The sequence below is a fragment of the Microcaecilia unicolor genome, chromosome 12 (genome assembly GCF_901765095.1).
Source record: "Microcaecilia unicolor chromosome 12, aMicUni1.1, whole genome shotgun sequence".
Lineage (NCBI taxonomy): Eukaryota > Metazoa > Chordata > Amphibia > Gymnophiona > Siphonopidae > Microcaecilia > Microcaecilia unicolor.
Window position 1 is genome coordinate 84,305,569 of NC_044042.1, and position 18,839 is coordinate 84,324,407.

General features: G+C 46.4%; 1 protein-coding gene across 3 annotated transcripts in view; it reads right to left on the reverse strand.

Annotated features, from left to right (window-relative positions):
- TMEM92 (transmembrane protein 92) overlaps positions 1–18,092 on the reverse strand; it is a 35,876-nt gene extending 17,784 nt beyond the window's left edge. Inside the window, exons 1-2 of one of the 3 annotated variants that reach the window (XM_030221920.1) lie at positions 18,021–18,092; positions 139–164 (exon numbers count right to left, since the gene is read on the reverse strand). In XM_030221920.1, the coding sequence (XP_030077780.1) occupies positions 139–164; positions 18,021–18,071 (77 nt within the window). In that variant the 5' untranslated portion in view covers positions 18,072–18,092. Of the gene's footprint in view, positions 1–138; positions 168–6,823; positions 7,063–18,020 lie in introns of those variants that run through there. The other 2 variants (XM_030221919.1, XM_030221917.1) reach the window with 2 other exon arrangements.
- Between the last annotated feature and the right edge of the window lie 747 nt (positions 18,093–18,839).

Here is an 18,839-nt window from a genome sequence, read left to right on the forward strand (position 1 = left end):
TTTAGAAAATTAAACTGAAAAAAAACAAACAAACCCTATCTATATATGCAAATAAGCAACATAACACAGAAAATCTCTTAGGTCCCTCCAGTGGAAGACCCATGACAGATAAGCAGCAGCAGGGAAGAGTATACTTACTCAGAAATCCCACAGTAGACTGCAGCCTGCTGGAAAAAAAGAGAAAAGGGTATAAGTCACAATAATATCCTGATCAGCTAGAAAGAGTGTGTTCCAGGTGCTCTGCACAAAGACTTTCATCTATACTGAAGGACTTTTGAGCCATTGGTTCCATTTTCATGTTTCATTATAATACAGCACTGGTCATTTACATCTGCATTCAGAGATCAGCAGCAATAGGTTAAAGGTTGCCTGTAACCAAATGATGGCAGCCCTCACAGGATCAATGCGTAGGCCAAGCATGCAAATTCTGTATGCCTCACTTGGGAAAACAGAAGCGCTACAGGCAGAAATGTAGCTACCACTGAGTGAGGCCAGCAAAATGCCCACGACACAGAGATCCTGGAGAGGGGGAGAGAGAGGAAGGGAGAGAGAGAGAAAGGAGAGGGGGGGGGGGGGGGAGAAAGAGATATACTACTACTACTACTACTACAACTTGACATTTCTAAAGCGCTACTAGGGTTACACAGCGCTGTACAATTTAACATAGAAGGACCCTGGACCAAGGAAGGAGGGAGGAGTGGAGAGGAAGAAAACCTCACTCCCTGGACCAAGGAGGAAAGGAGATAGAGAGAGATGCAGGACTATGGAGGGGGAAGGTCAGGGCGACAGAGAACAGATGTTGGGCATAGAGGGAGCACGGACACCAAGGGGTGATGCAGGGCAGAATAAGACAGGAATACAGATGAGAGATGGTGAGCACAGGTGGGGGGGGGGGGGGGGAGAGACAGAAACAAGGACAAAGAGGGAAGACGCTGGACAGGATGGATAGGGATGCAGAGGAAAGATGGATAATGGACATAGAGAAGAAATATCAAAGGACAAGAATCTTTGGAAAAAGAGTTATGAAAAAAAAAAACAATACTCAGATAATGAAGGTAGACACTTTTTTGTTTCTTAATTATGTCAAATTTGTGAAACTGCGTTTCAATTCCTAGTACTGTGATAGGTTTGCTTTTTGCAGGGTTTGTTTACTAGAGCTCTGAGAGGGTGTCTTCTCCCCGTCCCCCCTTGCTCCCCACTGCTTTGGGAGAGATGGTATAATAATAAGGGACTCATCTCAGTTTTTCTGCCCAGGGCTCAATCTGTCATAGCTACGCAACTGGCTACAGGATTTCAGTCTACACAGCCATTCAAATCCTCTTGAGTTGCAAAAATCTGCAAAGTCGGAATTTAAAATGATGCTGTTTTTCCTCCTTTTTCCTGTAAGTATATGAAAGAGTGCAAAATGAAAAGCAAAAATCTGGCAGAGATCTGAAATTCCCATGAGTATTTGCTGACCTTTCCTAAAACAGTGGCCTAAACACAGCCTGCTGATTGAAAACAAGGAACCCTTCTCGTCCCTAGTCTCTTCCCATGAAGTTTATCACCACCTTCCTAGATCCGGTGGGAAAGGAGAGCCAAAGAGCCAGAGATTTATAGCCAAAAATGCTGGCAAATGCAGCCAATTGCTAAAAATATTCATCTGACCAATCTTCTCTATCTCCTCAAAGCTGAGCCCACATCACAGGCTAGGTAGTAACCTTATTAGGAGAGGAAAATCTTGCATAAAGTAAAAATGTTAAGCAGACACGTATCTGCTGCTAGTGAAACTACCTAATGGCAGTAACAGACATTAAATAGGAGTATAAGACACCAGAATATATTTCAGGAGAGAAGAGTCCAGTTATACTTTAGGTTAGAGCATCAGGCTGACAACTATGGAAGCCAGATTCATATCCCACTGCTGGTCCTTGTGACTTTGGGCAAGTCCCTTAACCCTTCATTACCTCATGCAGAAACTTAGGGGTCAATATTCAATGCGCTTTTAACTGCCCAGAAATGGCTCCTGGCTGGTTTGGCTTGTTTGGGGTTAACCCAGGGGCATAGCCAGACTTCGGCGGGAGGGGGGTCCAGAGTCCGAGGTGAGGGGGTACATTTTAGCCCCCCCACACCGACCCCCCCCCCACCATTGCCGACCCCCACCGCCACCTTTGACGACCCTCTCGACCCCCCCCCTCCCGCCGCCAACCCTCACCCGCTGTCACCTATGCTGGCGGGGGACCCCAATCCCCGCCAGCCAAGGAGGTCCAGGCTTCGTTCTGTTTCTGTGAGTCTGACGTCCTGCACGCTGTCAGAAACAGAACAAAGCCTTTGTGGGGGAGGGTTGTCGCCAGGAGGGTCCAGGGCCAGTTCTTTTTAACATTTTTGTTAGCGATATTGCTGAAGGGCTATTGTTACGTTCCTCACCTGGTGCCAGGCCTGCGCGGCCGATTCGCCGGCGAGTTGTGGTCCGGCGAAGATAGCCGGCCATCTTGGTGTTGGTTTAGCTTCAGGAAGGAAGGAGGGCCCTCCTTCCTTCCTGAAGCTAAACCAACACCAAGATGGCCGGCTATCTTCGCCGGACCACGACTCGCCGGTGAATCGGCCGCGCAGGCCTGGCACCAGGTGAGGAACGTAACAGCTGTCTGCTAATATTTGCCTCTTTGCGGATGATACCAAAATCTGCAATAGGGTAGACACCCCTGATGGTGTGGACAACATGAGGAAGGACTTAACGAAGCTAGAGGAATGGTCTGGAATTTGGCAGCTTAGATTTAATGCTAAAAAAAAAAAATGCAGGGTTATGCATTTGGGCTGTAAAAACCTGAGAGAACAGTACAGTTTAGGGAGTGAAGAACTTTTGTGCACAAAAGAGGAGTGGGGCTTGAGTGTGGTCCTAGGCAGAAAAGATGACGGAGAAAGCTAGAAGGATGCTTGGGTGCATAGGGAGAGAAATGGCCAGTAGGAAAACGGAGGTGAAGCAGTGGCGTACCTAGGGTAGTTGACACCCGGGGCTGGTCATTTTTTTTAACACCCCTCCCTCCAAAATCCAGTACTAGGCATACCGAGAATACAAAAAACACTCAGGACCTATACAGCAATTCTACCATAGCATAAGCAGTAATTTCTACGAATCACACAAGAAAAAGGAAAGCACCATAAACACTACAGTGAGCACTAGAACATGAATTCACCTATTGTAAAACGAAACCAGACAGAACAGTCGATTCTGCACAATCAATGCCAACTGAAAGCCATGTCTTTGCTCTCTCTCTGCCATCCAGTGTCTGCCCTCTCTGCCGTCCCCTCCATCCAATGCCTGCCCTCTCTCTCTCTGCCCCTTCCAGCCACCATCTGCCCGTCTGCCATCTCTCTCTCTCCCCCTTCTCTCTGCCCCTTCAATCCACCATTTGCCTTCCCTCTCCCATCCATCCAGGGTATGCCCTCCCTCTCGCTCCCCCTTACATCCAGGATCTGTCCCCTCTCTCTGCCCCCTCTTTTCGGCCCCCAATTCCAGTCCCACTATCCCACCAGTCCCCAGTTTTAACCCCAGCCCTTTTCTCCCACCAGGCCTGAGCTTCAGCCCCCAGCCACTTCTCCCTGTCCCCTTTTCATCCCCGTTTCAACCCCAGCCCTTTTCGCCCACCAGTCCCGGGCTTCTGCCCAAGCCACTTTTCAGCCCCCTTATCCCACCTACCCTCCTTTTCAGCCCCCAGTTCCAGCCCCCTTCATCCACATGCCTTGCATTAGGGCCCCCCTTTTCAGCCCCCGACCCATTCTCCCACCTGCCCCCTTCTTAGACCCCAGTTCCAGGCCCCTTCTGCCATCTGAGCCCCCCCTCCCAGACCCCTTCTCCCATCTGAGCCCCCCCGAACCAGTCCCCTTCTCCCATCTGAGCCTCCCCCCCCCCACCTGCCTACCAGCTCCATCGACAGACGACCCTCTTCTCCTGCCACCCGGCACCCAGCCTTTAAAAAGAAAAAGAAAGTGAAGCGGCAGCCCAGCGCAGCGCCTCGCGTCTGCTCTGCATGTAAAAGAAGCAAATCGTCTCGTTGTGTCGGCCCTTCCCTCACTGTGTCCCACCCTCTGATGGGGAGAAGGAAAGGATCATTTATTTCCAGCTGTGTGGAATGTACAAAGAGCAGGCACTGGTTTAACTTTCTGTCCTCTGTTCCCGGATTCAGCACTGATACAGTGGGCAGAATGTGAAGCAATCTGAGACTGAAATGCTCACTGTTGCCAGACAGCAGTCCATGATTCATCAGCATGTGACCCATGTCTGTATGGCATCTGGAGGGGGATGTGCTCTTGTTCCCCATTCAGCAAACAGAAAGGTACTGGGTGGTGCGGGAAACATTTGTGAGGTGGAAGGGGGGGGGGCGGGTAGAGGCAGGATATTAAAATATATCAGTATTGCCAGTTCTATCATTTTAAAGGGAGAGGGCAGGTTTCTTCTTTATTGGGCTTATATGTTTCCATCTATCCTACCATTTCCATCTCCCCCTCCCCCAAATTCTGCCAAGTGCATAAAAAAAAGTGATACGGTTCAAATGAATGAGATACTAAGAAACCTAATGCAGTAACTGATCTCTTTTCATTTCATCTCCAACTCATACAGGCCCCCAGGGTTCAAATCCCACCGAGGCTCCTTGTGACACTGGGCAAATCTTGTGTTATTTCAGATACAAATTTAGACTGTGTGCCCTCCATGGACAGAGAAATACTCAATACACTTGAATATAACTAACCTTCAGCTAGTGAGCTAAATTCTTAAGAATAAAAATAAACACTCTAGGAATCTGTCACCTAGACAGCACGTACTACTACTTTCAAAATGTCTGGGGGGTGCTAAACACAATGCAAATGACCGGTTGATATTGTATATCTGGATTTTCAGAAGGCGTTTGACAAAGTGCCGCACGAAAGACTCCTGAAGAAATTGCAGAGTCATGGAATCGGAGGTAGGGTATTATTATGGATTAAGAACTGGTTGAAAGATAGGAAGCAGAGAGTAGGATTGCGTGGCCAGTATTCTCAGTGGAGGAGGGTAGTTAGAGGGGTCCCGCAGGGGTCTGTGCTGGGTCCGTTGCTTTTTAATGTATTTATAAATGACCTAGAGATGGGAATAACTAGTGAGGTAATTAAATTCGCCGATGACACAAAATTATTCAGGGTCGTCAAGTCGCAGGAGGAATGTGAACGATTACAGGAGGACCTTGCGAGACTGGGAGATTGGGCGTGCAAGTGGCAGATGAAGTTCAATGTTGACAAGTGCAAAGTGATGCATGTGGGAAAGAGGAACCCGAATTATAGCTACGTCTTGCAAGGTTCCGCGTTAGGAGTTACGGATCAAGAAAGGGATCTGGGTGTCGTCGTCGATGATACGCTGAAACCTTCTGCTCAGTGTGCTGCTGCGGCTAGGAAAGCGAATAGAATGTTGGGTGTTATTAGGAAGGGTATGGAGTCCAGGTGTGCGGATGTTATAATGCCGTTGTATCGCTCCATGGTGCGACCGCACCTGGAGTATTGTGTTCAGTACTGGTCTCCGTATCTCAAAAAAGATATAGTAGAATTGGAAAAGGTACAGCGAAGGGCGACGAAAATGATAGTGGGGATGGGACGACTTTCCTATGAAGAGAGGCTGAGAAGGCTAGGGCTTTTTAGCTTGGAGAAGAGACGGCTGAGGGGAGATATGATAGAAGTGTATAAAATAATGAGTGGAATGGATCGGGTGGATGTGAAGCGACTGTTCACGCTATCCAAAAATACTAGGACTAGAGGGCATGAGTTGAAGCTACAGTGTGGTAAATTTAAAACGAATCGGAGAAAATTTTTCTTCACCCAACGTGTAATTAGACTCTGGAATTCGTTGCCGGAGAACGTGGTACGGGCGGTTAGCTTGACGGAGTTTAAAAAGGGGTTAGATAGATTCCTAAAGGACAAGTCCATAGACCGCTATTAAATGGACTTGGAAAAATTCCGCATTTTTAGGTATAACTTGTCTGGAATGTTTTTACGTTTGGGGAGCATGCCAGGTGCCCTTGACCTGGATTGGCCACTGTCGGTGACAGGATGCTGGGCTAGATGGACCTTTGGTCTTTCCCAGTATGGCACTACTTATGTACTTATGTACTTCCTGGACACAGAGCTGGCTCCTCTCTGTACAGAATTTTCCTTCCACAATGGTCTAGTGTGTTGTTCCCTGCACTGAACATTTCTTCTCTTAGTTGTTTGGTGTTTTTTTTTTTCTCATTTTAAAGAAGCAAAACACAAAAAAAAAATTAAAAGAAGAAAAGCTTAGCTTCAGGCCCCAACCTCCTTCCCCGACCCCTTCCTACTTTCCCAACTGCCACGTGTTTATCCTCCCGACAACTATGGGAAGGACTTTCCCTTTCCAAAGAGCAATGCAATCAATAGAAATAAAACATGGAAAAGAAAATAAGAGGATACCTTTTTGTAACTTTAATACATTTCTTGATTAGCTTCGTCAGATCGGAAAATGTATTAAGTTATGTCCAATAAGGTATCCTCTTATTTTCTTTTCCATGTTTTTATTTCTATTGATTACCTTTAAAAAGTGGACTTAACACGGCTACCACGCCTCTCTCTACTCAAAGAGCAATGTGAATGTGTAGTAAGGAGAGAGGACTCCCTCCCCTCCCCTCTTTGCCAATCGCGATCTGCCACTATCGTGACTTCCTTCCACTCCTGTAGAAGAATAAGATGCACCGAAAGAAAGGGGGGGGGGGGGAATCCGTGTCTTACCTGTACCCGATACACTGGAGCGGAAGGTGGTCACGAGTGGCAGATCACACTGGGGGGGGGGGGGGGGGGATCTTCTTACCGTCTGCTGAATGTAGAAGAGGCAGACAAAGAGAAGTTCGGAGCGGAGCACTTGGCCGGGAAGTGGGAAGCGCTGCAGCATCCTCGGAGCAAGAAGGCTGGTGGGGGGAGCAGACGATCCCTCTCTTCTCCCGGTCGTGGGCAGAGCCGGTCCGGGTTCTGAACTTTTATCCTGCCAAGGGCACAGCAAACCTTACTGATTTCTCTTCCAAGCACACTTGGCAAAAAGTTCCAACACCCCGCTCTTATTAACACAAAGAAAGTGAGTCACCACCACCGGGAGGAAGAGGTGGAGTCTGGCTAATGGACATCAGAGAATGACATAAGGAAGGCAGGCAGCTAGTGAAGGCACACCTAGGGCTGCTGCAGGTCAATCCAAAAGGCTGAGCCATTCTTCACTTTGACCTTTCGCCCCACCGAATAGCAGCTCTAACTCTGCTTTGTACAGAATGGAGGAAGGATATCAGAACTACAGCTCCCTGCATGCAGTGGGGGGCAAAAACCAGGCCTGGATACCTCTGTTTGGTAGACTTGGAAGTGACAACCCTAGAAACTCTTTTTAATGGATCATTGTAAACCCAGTACTCTGTAAGATGATGGTGGCTGGCCAGGCCCAAGGGTATCAGATTCCCTAACCTAGTGAACTTTCAGCTGTGCCCCCATCCACCCCAGAGACAGTACAAATTCCTATCCCCCACCTCCAATAGTCCAGAAATTTTCTTCCCCTCCCTACCCTATTTCAGGTAGCCAGCATCCCTCTTTCCCCTCCCCATCACCCCAGGTGGCTAGCATCCTTCCCCGATGTACTCCCCCACTTCTCCTCCCTATCCCCCCAGATAGCTAGCATCCTCCCTTTCTCCTCCCTACCTTCCAATAGAGGCCAATACCCCCTCCTTCGCCTCCCTATCTTCCCAGATGGCCAGCACCACCCCCTCCCCCCCCCTAGGGTCATAGCCTGCTTAATGGTAGAGGATACACCCTCTCTGAAGTCCAACATCCTACCCCCCCCCCCCCCCCCTGTGAGGTGGGTCACCAGCAGAAAGTGATGAAAACAGCTTGTCTCCAGCCTTCCCACCCGCCGGGACACGGAAGAGGAAAGCCCTGGCAAGGCTGGCCAGAGACAGCTGTTTCATAAGAGCATAGGTGTTGCCATACTAGGACAGACTGAAGGTCCATCAAGCCCAGCATCCTGTTTCCAACAGTGGCCAATCTAGGTTACAAGTACCTGGCAAGATCCCAAAACAGTACAATACATTTTATGCTGCTTATCCTAGAAATAAGCAGTGGATTCTCCCCAAGTCCATCTTAATAATGGCCTATGGATTCTTTTATAGGAAGCTATCCAAACCTTTTTTAAACCCCGCTAAGCTGACTGCTTTTACTACATTCTCTGGCAACGAATTCCAGAGTTTAATTACACATTGAGTGAAGAAGTATTTTCTCCAATTTGTTTTAAATGTACTACTTTGTAGCTTCATTGCATGCCCCCTGGTCCTAGTATATTTGGCAAGTGTAAACAAGCGATTCACGTCTACCCGTTCCACTCCACTCAATATTTTATAGACTTCTTTCATATCTGCCCTCAGCCATCTTTTCTCCAAGCAGAAGAGCCCTAGCTGCTTTAGCCTTTCCTCATATGGAAGTTGTCCCATCCCCTTTATCATTTTCGTCGCGGTACTCTGTACCTTTTCTAATTCCACTATATCTTTTCTGAGATGCGGTGACCAGAATTGCACACACTATTCAAGGGTTGGTCACACCATGGAGCGATACAGAGGCATTATAACATCCTCATTTTTGTTTTCCATTCCTTTCCTAATAATACCTGCGCAGAGCGTTTCAACATATCATCAACGATGACACCTAGATCCCTTTCCTGGTAGGTGACTCCTAACGTAGAACATTGCATTGCATAGCTATAGTTTGGGTTCCTCTTTCCCACATGCATCACTTTACACTAATTTTTCATAATCCTCTTGTGATTTAACAACTTTGATTAACTTGGTGTCTTTAGCAAATTTAATTACCTCACTAGTTACTCCCATTTGTAGATCCCATTTAACTCTACTCTGTGTTTTCTATGGGGTCCTTTTACTAAGGTGTGCTTGAGGTAATACAGGCGCGGGTTTTGGGTGCACGCCGATCTATTTTTCAGCACGCCTGTAAAAAAGGCCTTTTTAAAAACTTTTGCCAAAAATGGACAAAATCAAAATTGCCATGTGTTCATTTTGGGTCTGCGACCTTACCACCAGCCATTGACCTAGCGGTAATGACCTATGCATGTTAAATGCCACTTGGTGCGCATCCGAAAAAATTTTTTTTTGGATGCGTGCCAAAAATGAAATTACCACAAGAGCCATGTGGTAGCCAGGCAGTAACTCCATTTTGGTACGCATTGGGCGCGCATAGACGCTTATGCGGCTTAGTAAAAGGGCCCCTAACTTTTATCCAGTTTTTAATCCACAATAGAACACTATCTCCCATCCTATGACTTTCCAATTTCCTATGGATTCTTTCATGAGGTACTTTGTCAAATGCCTTATGAAAATCCAGATACAACTGCATAAAGGTGAGCTAGTTAATGTAGTGTATCTAGATTTTCAGAAAGCTTTTGATAAAGTTCCTCGTGAGAGACTCCTGAGAAAATTAAAGAGCCATTGGCTAGGAGGCAAGGTTCTGATGTGGATTAGGAATTGGTTAATGGACAGAAAACAGAGGGTAGGGTTAAATGGTCATTTCTCTCAATGGAGGAGAGTGAACAGTGGAGTGCTGCAGGGATCTCTGCTGGGACTGGTACTATTTAACATATTTCACAGGATCGCACAGTCATTCACAAAGAAAAAATATTCAACATAAAGGGATTCTTCACATGCTCATCTTCTAATGTGGTATATATCATTCAATGTAAAAAGTGTGACGAAGGGTGCTATATTGGAGAAACAAGCCAGATGCTGAAGAAGAGATTTAATGTACATAGACATCACGTGAAAAATGCCAGTGCCAACCAGGATGTCACCTCTGTGGGGCAGCACTTTACAAACTCAGAACACTATATCAATGATTTAATGGTGAGAATACTAAAAGGAAACTTTAAGACAATCCAGGAATATAAGACCTTTGAAGTCAGAATGATTAAATATTTTGACACTCACCAGATAGGAAAAACATAAACATCCACTGCTTTGTCACCCTTTTATCACCATGCATATCTCCTTGTCCTTGACCCACCTGGCTCTCCTTGTCTCTTACCTAACCCACCCCACCCTCATCCTGTGAGACTGTCACTGGAATGCTTTGATGTTTCACTTATATATACTGTTATTTATTAACATTTGCTTATTTCCAATCTGATGAAGAAGGGTTACCTTCGAAAGCTAATCAAAAAATATATAAAGTTAGTCCAATAAAAAAGAGATCAACTTATTTTCTTTTATTTCTACTAATTACCTTTAAAAGTGGACTAACACTGCTAACAAATCTCTCTACTCAACTATGGTGCCGAAACTGGTCCCAAATCCCTTTCCTGCCCAATTTCAGTTTCAGCTGAAAGGCTACTGCCATGGTTTCCATTCAGATCGTTAATAAAGATGTTAAGTAGCACCGGTCCCAGTACAGATCTCTGGGGCGCTCCACAATTCACCCATTTAACCCTACCCATCACCCAATTCCTAATCCACAACAGAACATTGCCTCCTATCACATGGGTTTTTAATTTTCTCAGGAGTCTCATGAGGGACTTTGTCAAAAGCTTTCCGAAAATCTAGATACAGTAAAACCTCGGTTTTCGTTGACTTCGATTATCGTCGTTTTCGGTTTTTGTCGGGTTTTTTCCCCCGAAAAATTATTGCCTAGGTTTTCGTTGGTTTCGGATTTCGCCGATTGTTTTCGGATGGATTACCGACGAAAACCGAGGTATCACTGAACACTACATAAAGCATTCCTAGCTATGCCACTGCCCCCACCATCCAGCATTTTACCTCCCCTTCTCTTATTTCCCTTGTGTCCAGCATCTTCCCTCTCTTCCCTTCCCTCTACCAGGACTTTACCACTGCTGTTGCCGTCACTGCCCTACCTTATCCCCATCCAAATGTGCAAGCAAGCGTTGCTGCATCCTTCTCCCCCTCTGACACAAGACTCCCACGTCATCCAAATTAAAAAGATATTAGTCTATCTGACTCAAACGTTGGATAAGTTGAAACTCTCACACCCTCCCTTCCCTACTGTGGCTGCATATTGTTACAGTATAGTGCTATAATGTAACCCCCCCCCCCCCCCCCCCGAAGGGAGCTTCAGAGAGGCAGTATGAAAATGTAGGGAATTCTAGAAAGTTGGGGGATGGAAGTCCTTAGAAGGACAAAAAACTCTTCTAAAGCATTTTTCTTGGGACTGGCACTATGGGTTGGTGGTAGTGGGAGACCTGAGTTTTGAACTCTGAGCCAGGTTTTTCCAAGACTGCTGCAGGTGTGGTATTTACAGCCCTGGGGTGGGGGAGAGGGGGGTCTCAGTCACTGGGGACACCTAGCAGACAAGGTGCGTGGACATGAGGACCCCAGGTGGGATAGTGATCTGTGACCCAAGCTGAACACTCTTCTTGCAATTAGGAGGTGCAATAGACAAAAATATTTATAAGGAAAACCTCTGGCCAGTCAGTCGTCTTTATTGCATGGGTTGGGAATTGCAGATTTTTTTTTTTTAGTTCATTTTGTCTATCAGTCTCTATATGTCTCAGTTTCTAATCCCTTATAGTCTTCTCAAGACCCTCATAGCATAATAATTTGGTTGTCCCATCGTCCCTTCGTTTTGGGTCATCTGTCTTGCCACTGTTAGGATGAGAATCTGTAGCGTGACTGCCCCCCCCCCCCTGCTCTCCCTTTCCAGCTTTAGTAAAAGTGCCTCTAAGTTTGCACCTGAAGCAGTGGAGAGTTAACTGACACCTAAAATCAAACGCAGCAGCAGTGGGATTTAAAATCCTGGTTTCTGTGTTCTTAGCCCACTGCTCTAACCATTTGGCTGCTCCTCCACTCCGGTATGAATTGATTATCTAATTATTCACCACATCCATGCAAGCACTTAAGGGTCCTTTTACTAAGCTGTGGTAAAAGGGGACCTTAATTAGCAGCACGTGTTTTTGACGTTTGCTGAGGCCCCCTGTCTTTTTTTTTAAATTTATGTTTATTAATATATAATAAGTTCACCAAGTACAATACTTGAATTTAGAAATAGAGGCAGAAATGATTTTACATCAAATCAAATATGAAACAACTAGCCGTTGAGCCCGTAAAAACGGGCTGGTATTGGGGTTTTCCTTCCCCCTCCCTCCCCGCGAGGTCGCCACCGCTACCGTCCCCCCCACCCCCGGAGTTGCCGCCATCCCTCCACCTGGCCTTCTCTCCGCTACTAAACTTACACATTCATTTGCCGGAACGCAGCACGCACATCAGCTGAGCTGCCCTCGGCCCTTCCTTCTCTGCCTGTGTCCCGCCCTCCTGTGACGTAACGTCAGCGAGGGCGGGACACAGGCAGGGAAGGAAGGCCGACGGCAGCTCAGCTGATGTGCGTGCTGTGTTCCGGCGAATGGATGTGTAAGTTTAGTAGCGGAGAGAGGGCCCGGGCCGGGTGGGGGGGAGGAACGGTAGCGGCGATCTCAGGCGGGCGGGCAGGGGGAGCGGCATCAACCTCGGCGGTGCAGTTTTCCTCTCTGTCCCGCCCTCGTCATCACGTATTGACGCGGGGGCGGGACAAAGAGGGAAGTCTCTACTGCGCATTTGCGAGTGAGTCGGTCACTCGCCGTTTATATGTTTGATGATTTAACAATGGAAAAGTGTTATGCCCTCTTTAGACCACAAAAAATATAGGGGGGGGGGACCCTCATGTTCAGGAGAAAACAATAAGGAATAAGTAAAAAGCATTCTATTTAGCAATTACACGCTACACCATATCTTTACTCTATATATTCAATCTCTCTATAAATGGAGTTAAACTTTACATACATTTTTTTGATGTTCTGGTAAGAAAAAGTTATATTTAAGCCCTTGATATTTTATCACACATTTACATGGGTAATTTAAATAGAAAGAAGCAACTAATGATAGGGTCTCTTTCTTTGGGGCTAGAAAACCCCTGTCTTTTTTTTTTACAAAAAGAAATGGCTGTGTGGTAAGTGAACCATTTGCCACATGACCTTTTCGGGGAGGGGGGTGGAAGCACATACCACCACCCATTGAAGTGATGGTAAGGGCTCCCGTGCTAACCCAACGATGACTGGGTAGCAATTACCACCAGGTAAGCACCAGGGATACAAAAATAGAAAATATTTTTGTAGCGCCAGAAATGGCGCGTACTAGGGGTGGGAACCATGTGGGTCTTTTTCATATTTGGATCCCTTGTAAGCAGTGCCAAATTTAGGTGTAGGCAACATAGGAACATGCCTAGGGAACCAAATTCTAAAGGTGCCAGAAAACTGGGACTCAGGACTGAGGACTTCTTGCGGTCTGATCCTTAAGAGAACCTCCCCTGCCGACCATTCCTCTGCCTAAAGGTTAGGGGTGCCAAGTGGCTCCAGATTCACCAGACAGTGTTGATCCACTCAAGGGTTTACACCATGGCATTCAGAGATTTGTGCTTCTGATTTCTTCATTGCATTCCCTAAGAAAAGCAAGATTACAAGTCCCTGCATGCTATGAGGAAAATCAAGATTGAATCAACCCTGTCAGGCAAATCTGGATTCAGTTGGCAACCTTACTACAGGTACCAAATTCTAAAGGTGCCCATAAATCAAGACTCAGAACCACTTGCTCTCTGATTTCTAGGGAAACCTCCCACCTACCTACCAATACATTGCAAATGGGTGCCATAATCTTAAACCTAGCCCTGGTTGTCATCTAATATAACTCAAATGCTGAAAAGGAAGCTCCTGTATAGTAAAATATTTCCTCTTCTATCTTGGTCATTGAAGAGAAGAGACTGGAATCCAGAATTACGGGACTGGAGTTTGGTTCCAGACCTGCATGATCTTCAGCTGCTGACTGCCTGTCGTTTGGAATGAGGTGCAGCCTAGCATGATAGGGTGACTTTCCAACTGACTTTCACCTTGGTTACTCTACTGTTCAGTGTAGCTCTCTTATCTTGTTTGTACTGTTTCACGGATGTAGCAAACCCTGAATAGTTTATAGAGATAAACAAGACTCCACAGTGCAGTGAGAAGGGGAAAGAGGGGACAGAGAATGCCAGCATTACTAAACCTAATGGAATTTGTTGTTTTATGATGCCAGAGATGCCAAGGGTGGACCATCCTAAATATTTACTATGTGAGATATGAAAGGCCAAAGTGTAGACATTCAGGGGCATTTTTGAAAGAGAAGGGCGCCCATCTTCCGACACAAATCGGGAGATGGGCATCCTTCTTTCAGGGTCGCCCAAATCAGCATAAAGCTGATTTTGGGCGCCCTCAACTGCAGTCCGTTGCGGGGACAACCAAAGTTCATGGGGCGTGTCGGAGGCGGGACTGGGGCGTGCTTAAGAGATGGGCGTCCTCGGCCGATAATGGAAAAAAGAAGGACGTCCCTGATGAGCATTTGGTCGACTTTACTTGGTCCATTTTTTTTCACGACCAAGCCTCAAAAAGGTGCCCAAACTGACCAGATGACCACCAGAGAGAATAGGGGATGACCTCCCCTTACTCCCACAGTGGTCAACAACCTCCTCCCACCCTAAAAAAAAAAAATATTTTTTTTTCCCAGCCTCAAATGTCATACCCAGCTCCATGACAGCAGTATGCAGGTCCCTGTAGCAGTTTTAGTGGGTGCCGTGCACTTCAGGCAGGCGGAGCCAGGCCCATCCCCCCCTACCTGTTACACTTGTGCTGGTAAATGTGAGCCCTTCAAAACCCACCGAAACCCACTGTACCCACATGTAGGTGCCCCCCTTCACCCCTTAGGGCTATGGTAGTAGTGTACAGTTGTGAGGAGTGGGTTTTAGGGGGCTCAGCACCGAAGATAAGGGAGCTATGCACCTGGGAGCAATTTCTGAAGTCCACGGCAGTGCCCGGTTGGTGTCCTGGCATGTCAGGGGGACGAGTGCACTACGAATGCTGGCTCCTCCCATGACCAAATGGCTTGGATTTTGATCATTTTTGAGATGGGCGTTCTCGGTTTCCATTATCACCGAGAACCGGGGACAACTATCTCTAAGGTCGACCATCTCAACATTTAGGTCTACCATCTCTAAGGTCGACCTAAATGTTCAGATTTGGGCGTCCCCGACTGTATTATTGAAATGAAAGATGGACGCCCATCTTGTTTCGATAATAGCGGTTTCCCCGCCCCCTCACGGGGCCGTCCTGCGAGGATGCCCTCATGAAAACTTGGGCGCCCCGTTCGATTGTCCCTCATTGTGTCCGGGGTATAAATCTAGAAATACAATGGAACCCTGATATAACGTGTCCTGAATCTGCATATAATGCGATCATGTCTTGGCTTTCCTATTTTTACATATAGCTTCGCTGTTGGCAATGTCTAGCTACACCAGGTGGACATGCAGTTAGCTGATGAGGCATTAAAAAATGTGACAAGAATTTATGAACCTAGTCAATATCTTCCCATATATTTTAAAATATGGGAAGATATTGACTAGGTTCATAAATTCTTGTGACATTTTTGATATTGGACCAGTCTAAATTTAGAATTTTTGCCGAACATTAAAAAAATGTGAACATGTGCATAATATCATCCTGAATTGGGTTTCAATTGATAATGAGTGCCCCACTTACGAGCATGTGACTGATGAAGAAATTGTGGCAAATGTTCAGTGAAAGATCATCACCCACGCCATTGGAAGACAATGCTGAAGATGGGGAAGAAGATGACGACAAAGATCCTCCTGCTCCTCCACCAAAAGTGTTAGAGGCTATAGAACATCTTGATGCAAGTTTAAGATGGCTAGAAACTCAGGATGTGGACAGTATCAAAATTTTACTGCTATAAAACATTCTTGATTTTGCAAGAAACTAACAATTTGCATTAGGAAAACAGGCCATGTTAGATAAGTTCCTTTACTAGTACAGTATTGAATGTTCCATTAATGTTGTTCAGCCATAATGCACACAGTTGTGTGAATGTTGTCTTGGTTTTTAGCAAATAAATCTTTTGCAACAGATCAATTTTTGGTTCAATTGTGTCCATGTTCTGTTGACCCCGCATTTAACACGATCATATTTTATGGATCCCGATCATCACATTATATTGGGGTTCCACTGTATTTATGTATTATGTTGCTTTCAAAATAAATGTATTGGTACTAAGGTTCTGCCCTGTCTAGGAAAGCAGAAACCTCTAGAAGTTCTACTTCGGTATTGTGGTTGACCTAATCCTAATCATTCTGGGACATGGATGACCTTATTACCTGGATTGACAGCAGTAGGATGAGTCTCCTTGCAGGGGAAACTGAAGTCATATAAAAACCTAGTCCAGGGGGATTTCTTTGTCTTTGGCTCCTGCTCCCTGGCCACTGCACCATTAAGTGACTGCCTAGCCTAGTGAGTGCCCAGGGAAAGAGAAGAAGTGTGAAACCAGTGTTAGAACTTGTCAAGCTGCTGTACTGATCCATGGTAGAAACTGGAATGAGAACCAGACCATCAGCAGTATCCTCATAGGAGAAGATAGAAGCAGTAAAGAGATCTGCTCAAAGGAGGCAGAGGGGACTGAGGAGAATCCCAGGACATACTTGCAACAATAGAGTCCCATCTGGGAAGATCCCTCATAAAAGGGACCCTGTGTTTGAAGGCTCAAAGAGCCCTACAAAAGCTACTGAAGAACATCTATCCCTGGAGTCTCTATCCCAGAAGGACCTCATACTGAAACCAACTACATATTGTAAAGGTTGAAACTATAGCTATTGTTGAGCATTGTTTGCCTGAAAAATAAGTTCTAGTAAAGTTTTAGTTCAGAACTTATATTGTGAAAGATCCGTCCCTCCTCCTGGGGTCCTCTGGATCTTGCCTTTGCCCTGGCCACTCCGGTTAAGAGTCAGGATACCTGTCTCAGCCTCCTAGCCCACTGCAGTTCACAGGGCAGGGCTCAAAGCAATCCAAACTCCAGAAAGCAAAGTCAGTGAGTATCTATATTCTCTTGGGATTCACAGTCCAGCAGTTCAGAATTAAAGCAGGCAAAATAAAAAAACACAATCCCACTGTTCTCCTTTCAGGATCACAGCACAGCAGGAAAGAAAAACAACTCCAGTCCCCTGCTTCCAGAACTCAGTTTGTTCCACCTTAAGCAGTCTACAACCCCGTGCTCTCCTTCTCCCCCTCCCCTTTGAAAAGGGGGAACGTGTCTGTGAAGGGCAGTCAAAAACAAAACACACAGCAAAAAGAAAGCCACTGCTCCCGGTTTCCTCCCAGTGCTTTGGCAAACAGTCCCAATAAACAGTTCCCAATAAACCACTTCTTCAGGCTTGAGCAAACACTTTCCCACAACAGCTTCCTCCGGCTGTGAGCAGTTCACACAGGGGGAGTCAATAACCCCTCTTCAAACAGCACTCTTTAACACACCGTTCAAAACAGCCTGAACTTGCTTTGGGGAGAAAAAAAGGTCCCACCCAGTGGTGTGCTGGAGCGGGCTCTCACCAGCTCGCGAGAGCCGTTTGTTAAATTTTTAAGAATTTTAAGAGCTGGTTGTTAAAATAGGACCCATGTGGCTACTTTAACAACCTGCTCCCAAAATGCGGGCTCGAGCCCCCTCCTGAACTCCCTTTTACTTTGCTGGCAGGGACGCTGAGCCCCACTGGCCAAATAAATAGACTGCCACTGCTCTCCACTAGCTGTTTCTGGCTCAGAGCAGCAGGCCAAGACTTCTCGTGTATGCTCTGACTGTGCGCAAGAAGTCCTGGCATGCTGCTTAGAGCCAGAAACAAGCAGTGGGGAGCAGTGGCAGTGTATTTTGGCTGGTGGGGTTTGGCATTCCTGCCAGCAAAGGTGTGCCTAATGTGTCCACATGGGTGGGTGGGGGGGGGGGGGGAGACGTATATTACTGCCCCCAAATTGCAGGGCTGGCTACGCCTGGAGAGAGAGCCCATTGTTGAAAATTTACCAGCACACCACTGGTCCCACCCTTTCTTGGGTCACTCTCTCAATACACTGACCCTCCTCCCTCATGACCCTTTCTCTTTTCCCTTGCAACCCAGCTGCCATACCATGAGTTCACCTGCTTTTTCAGCTTTTTCCCTAAGGAATGAGCCCAGGCTGTGAGGTCCATCGGTTTCTCTGGGTTCTCCTCTCTCTCTCTCTCCTCAGCCTCTTGCCATTCCATGGGTTCCTCGTCCCACCCACTTTTCAGCTGTTCCTCGTTCACTTGATTACCCTCCAGGGGCCCCTCCCTTGCCTTGTCAGAGTTCTCCCCTGTGGCCTGCTGGGGAAGGTAATCTCTGTACCAGGGCTTGCACCAGGGCTGCTGGGTGATGTAGTCTTTTTCTCTCCTCCATTTTTCAGGGGGCATTACCCTTTCTCTTCTCTCTCTCTCTGGGGAAGTAGTAAAGGCAAGGCTCTGTTCTGTTTCCTTCTCTTCTTGAGCCTCCTCACTTCTTCCCCTTCTACTTCCATCTGCTCCACCCCCTTTTCCTCCCCTTCACAATATACAGTGCTAACCAGGGCTGCTTTAGTAAGAGAAAAAGACATGCTGATTCTGGCCCTGACCTGTATATAAATAAAAAAAAAATGTATAAAAATTATAATTAAGGGGATGGAATGAGAAAAGCTAAAGAGGTTAGGGCTGTTCAGCTTGGAGAAGGGATGGCAGTGGGGAGATGGGTTTATAAAATACCGAGTGGAATGAAATGGGTAAAAGCGAATTGATTGTTTACTCTTTCAAAAAGTACAAAAATGAGGGGACACGGCACGAACTTCCTAAGTAATATATTTGAAATAAATTGGAGAATCTGAGCCCCTTTTACAAAATCACGCTAGCATTCTTAGCATGTGCTAAAGATAAGAGTGCGCTAAATATTAGAGATGCCCATATGTTCCT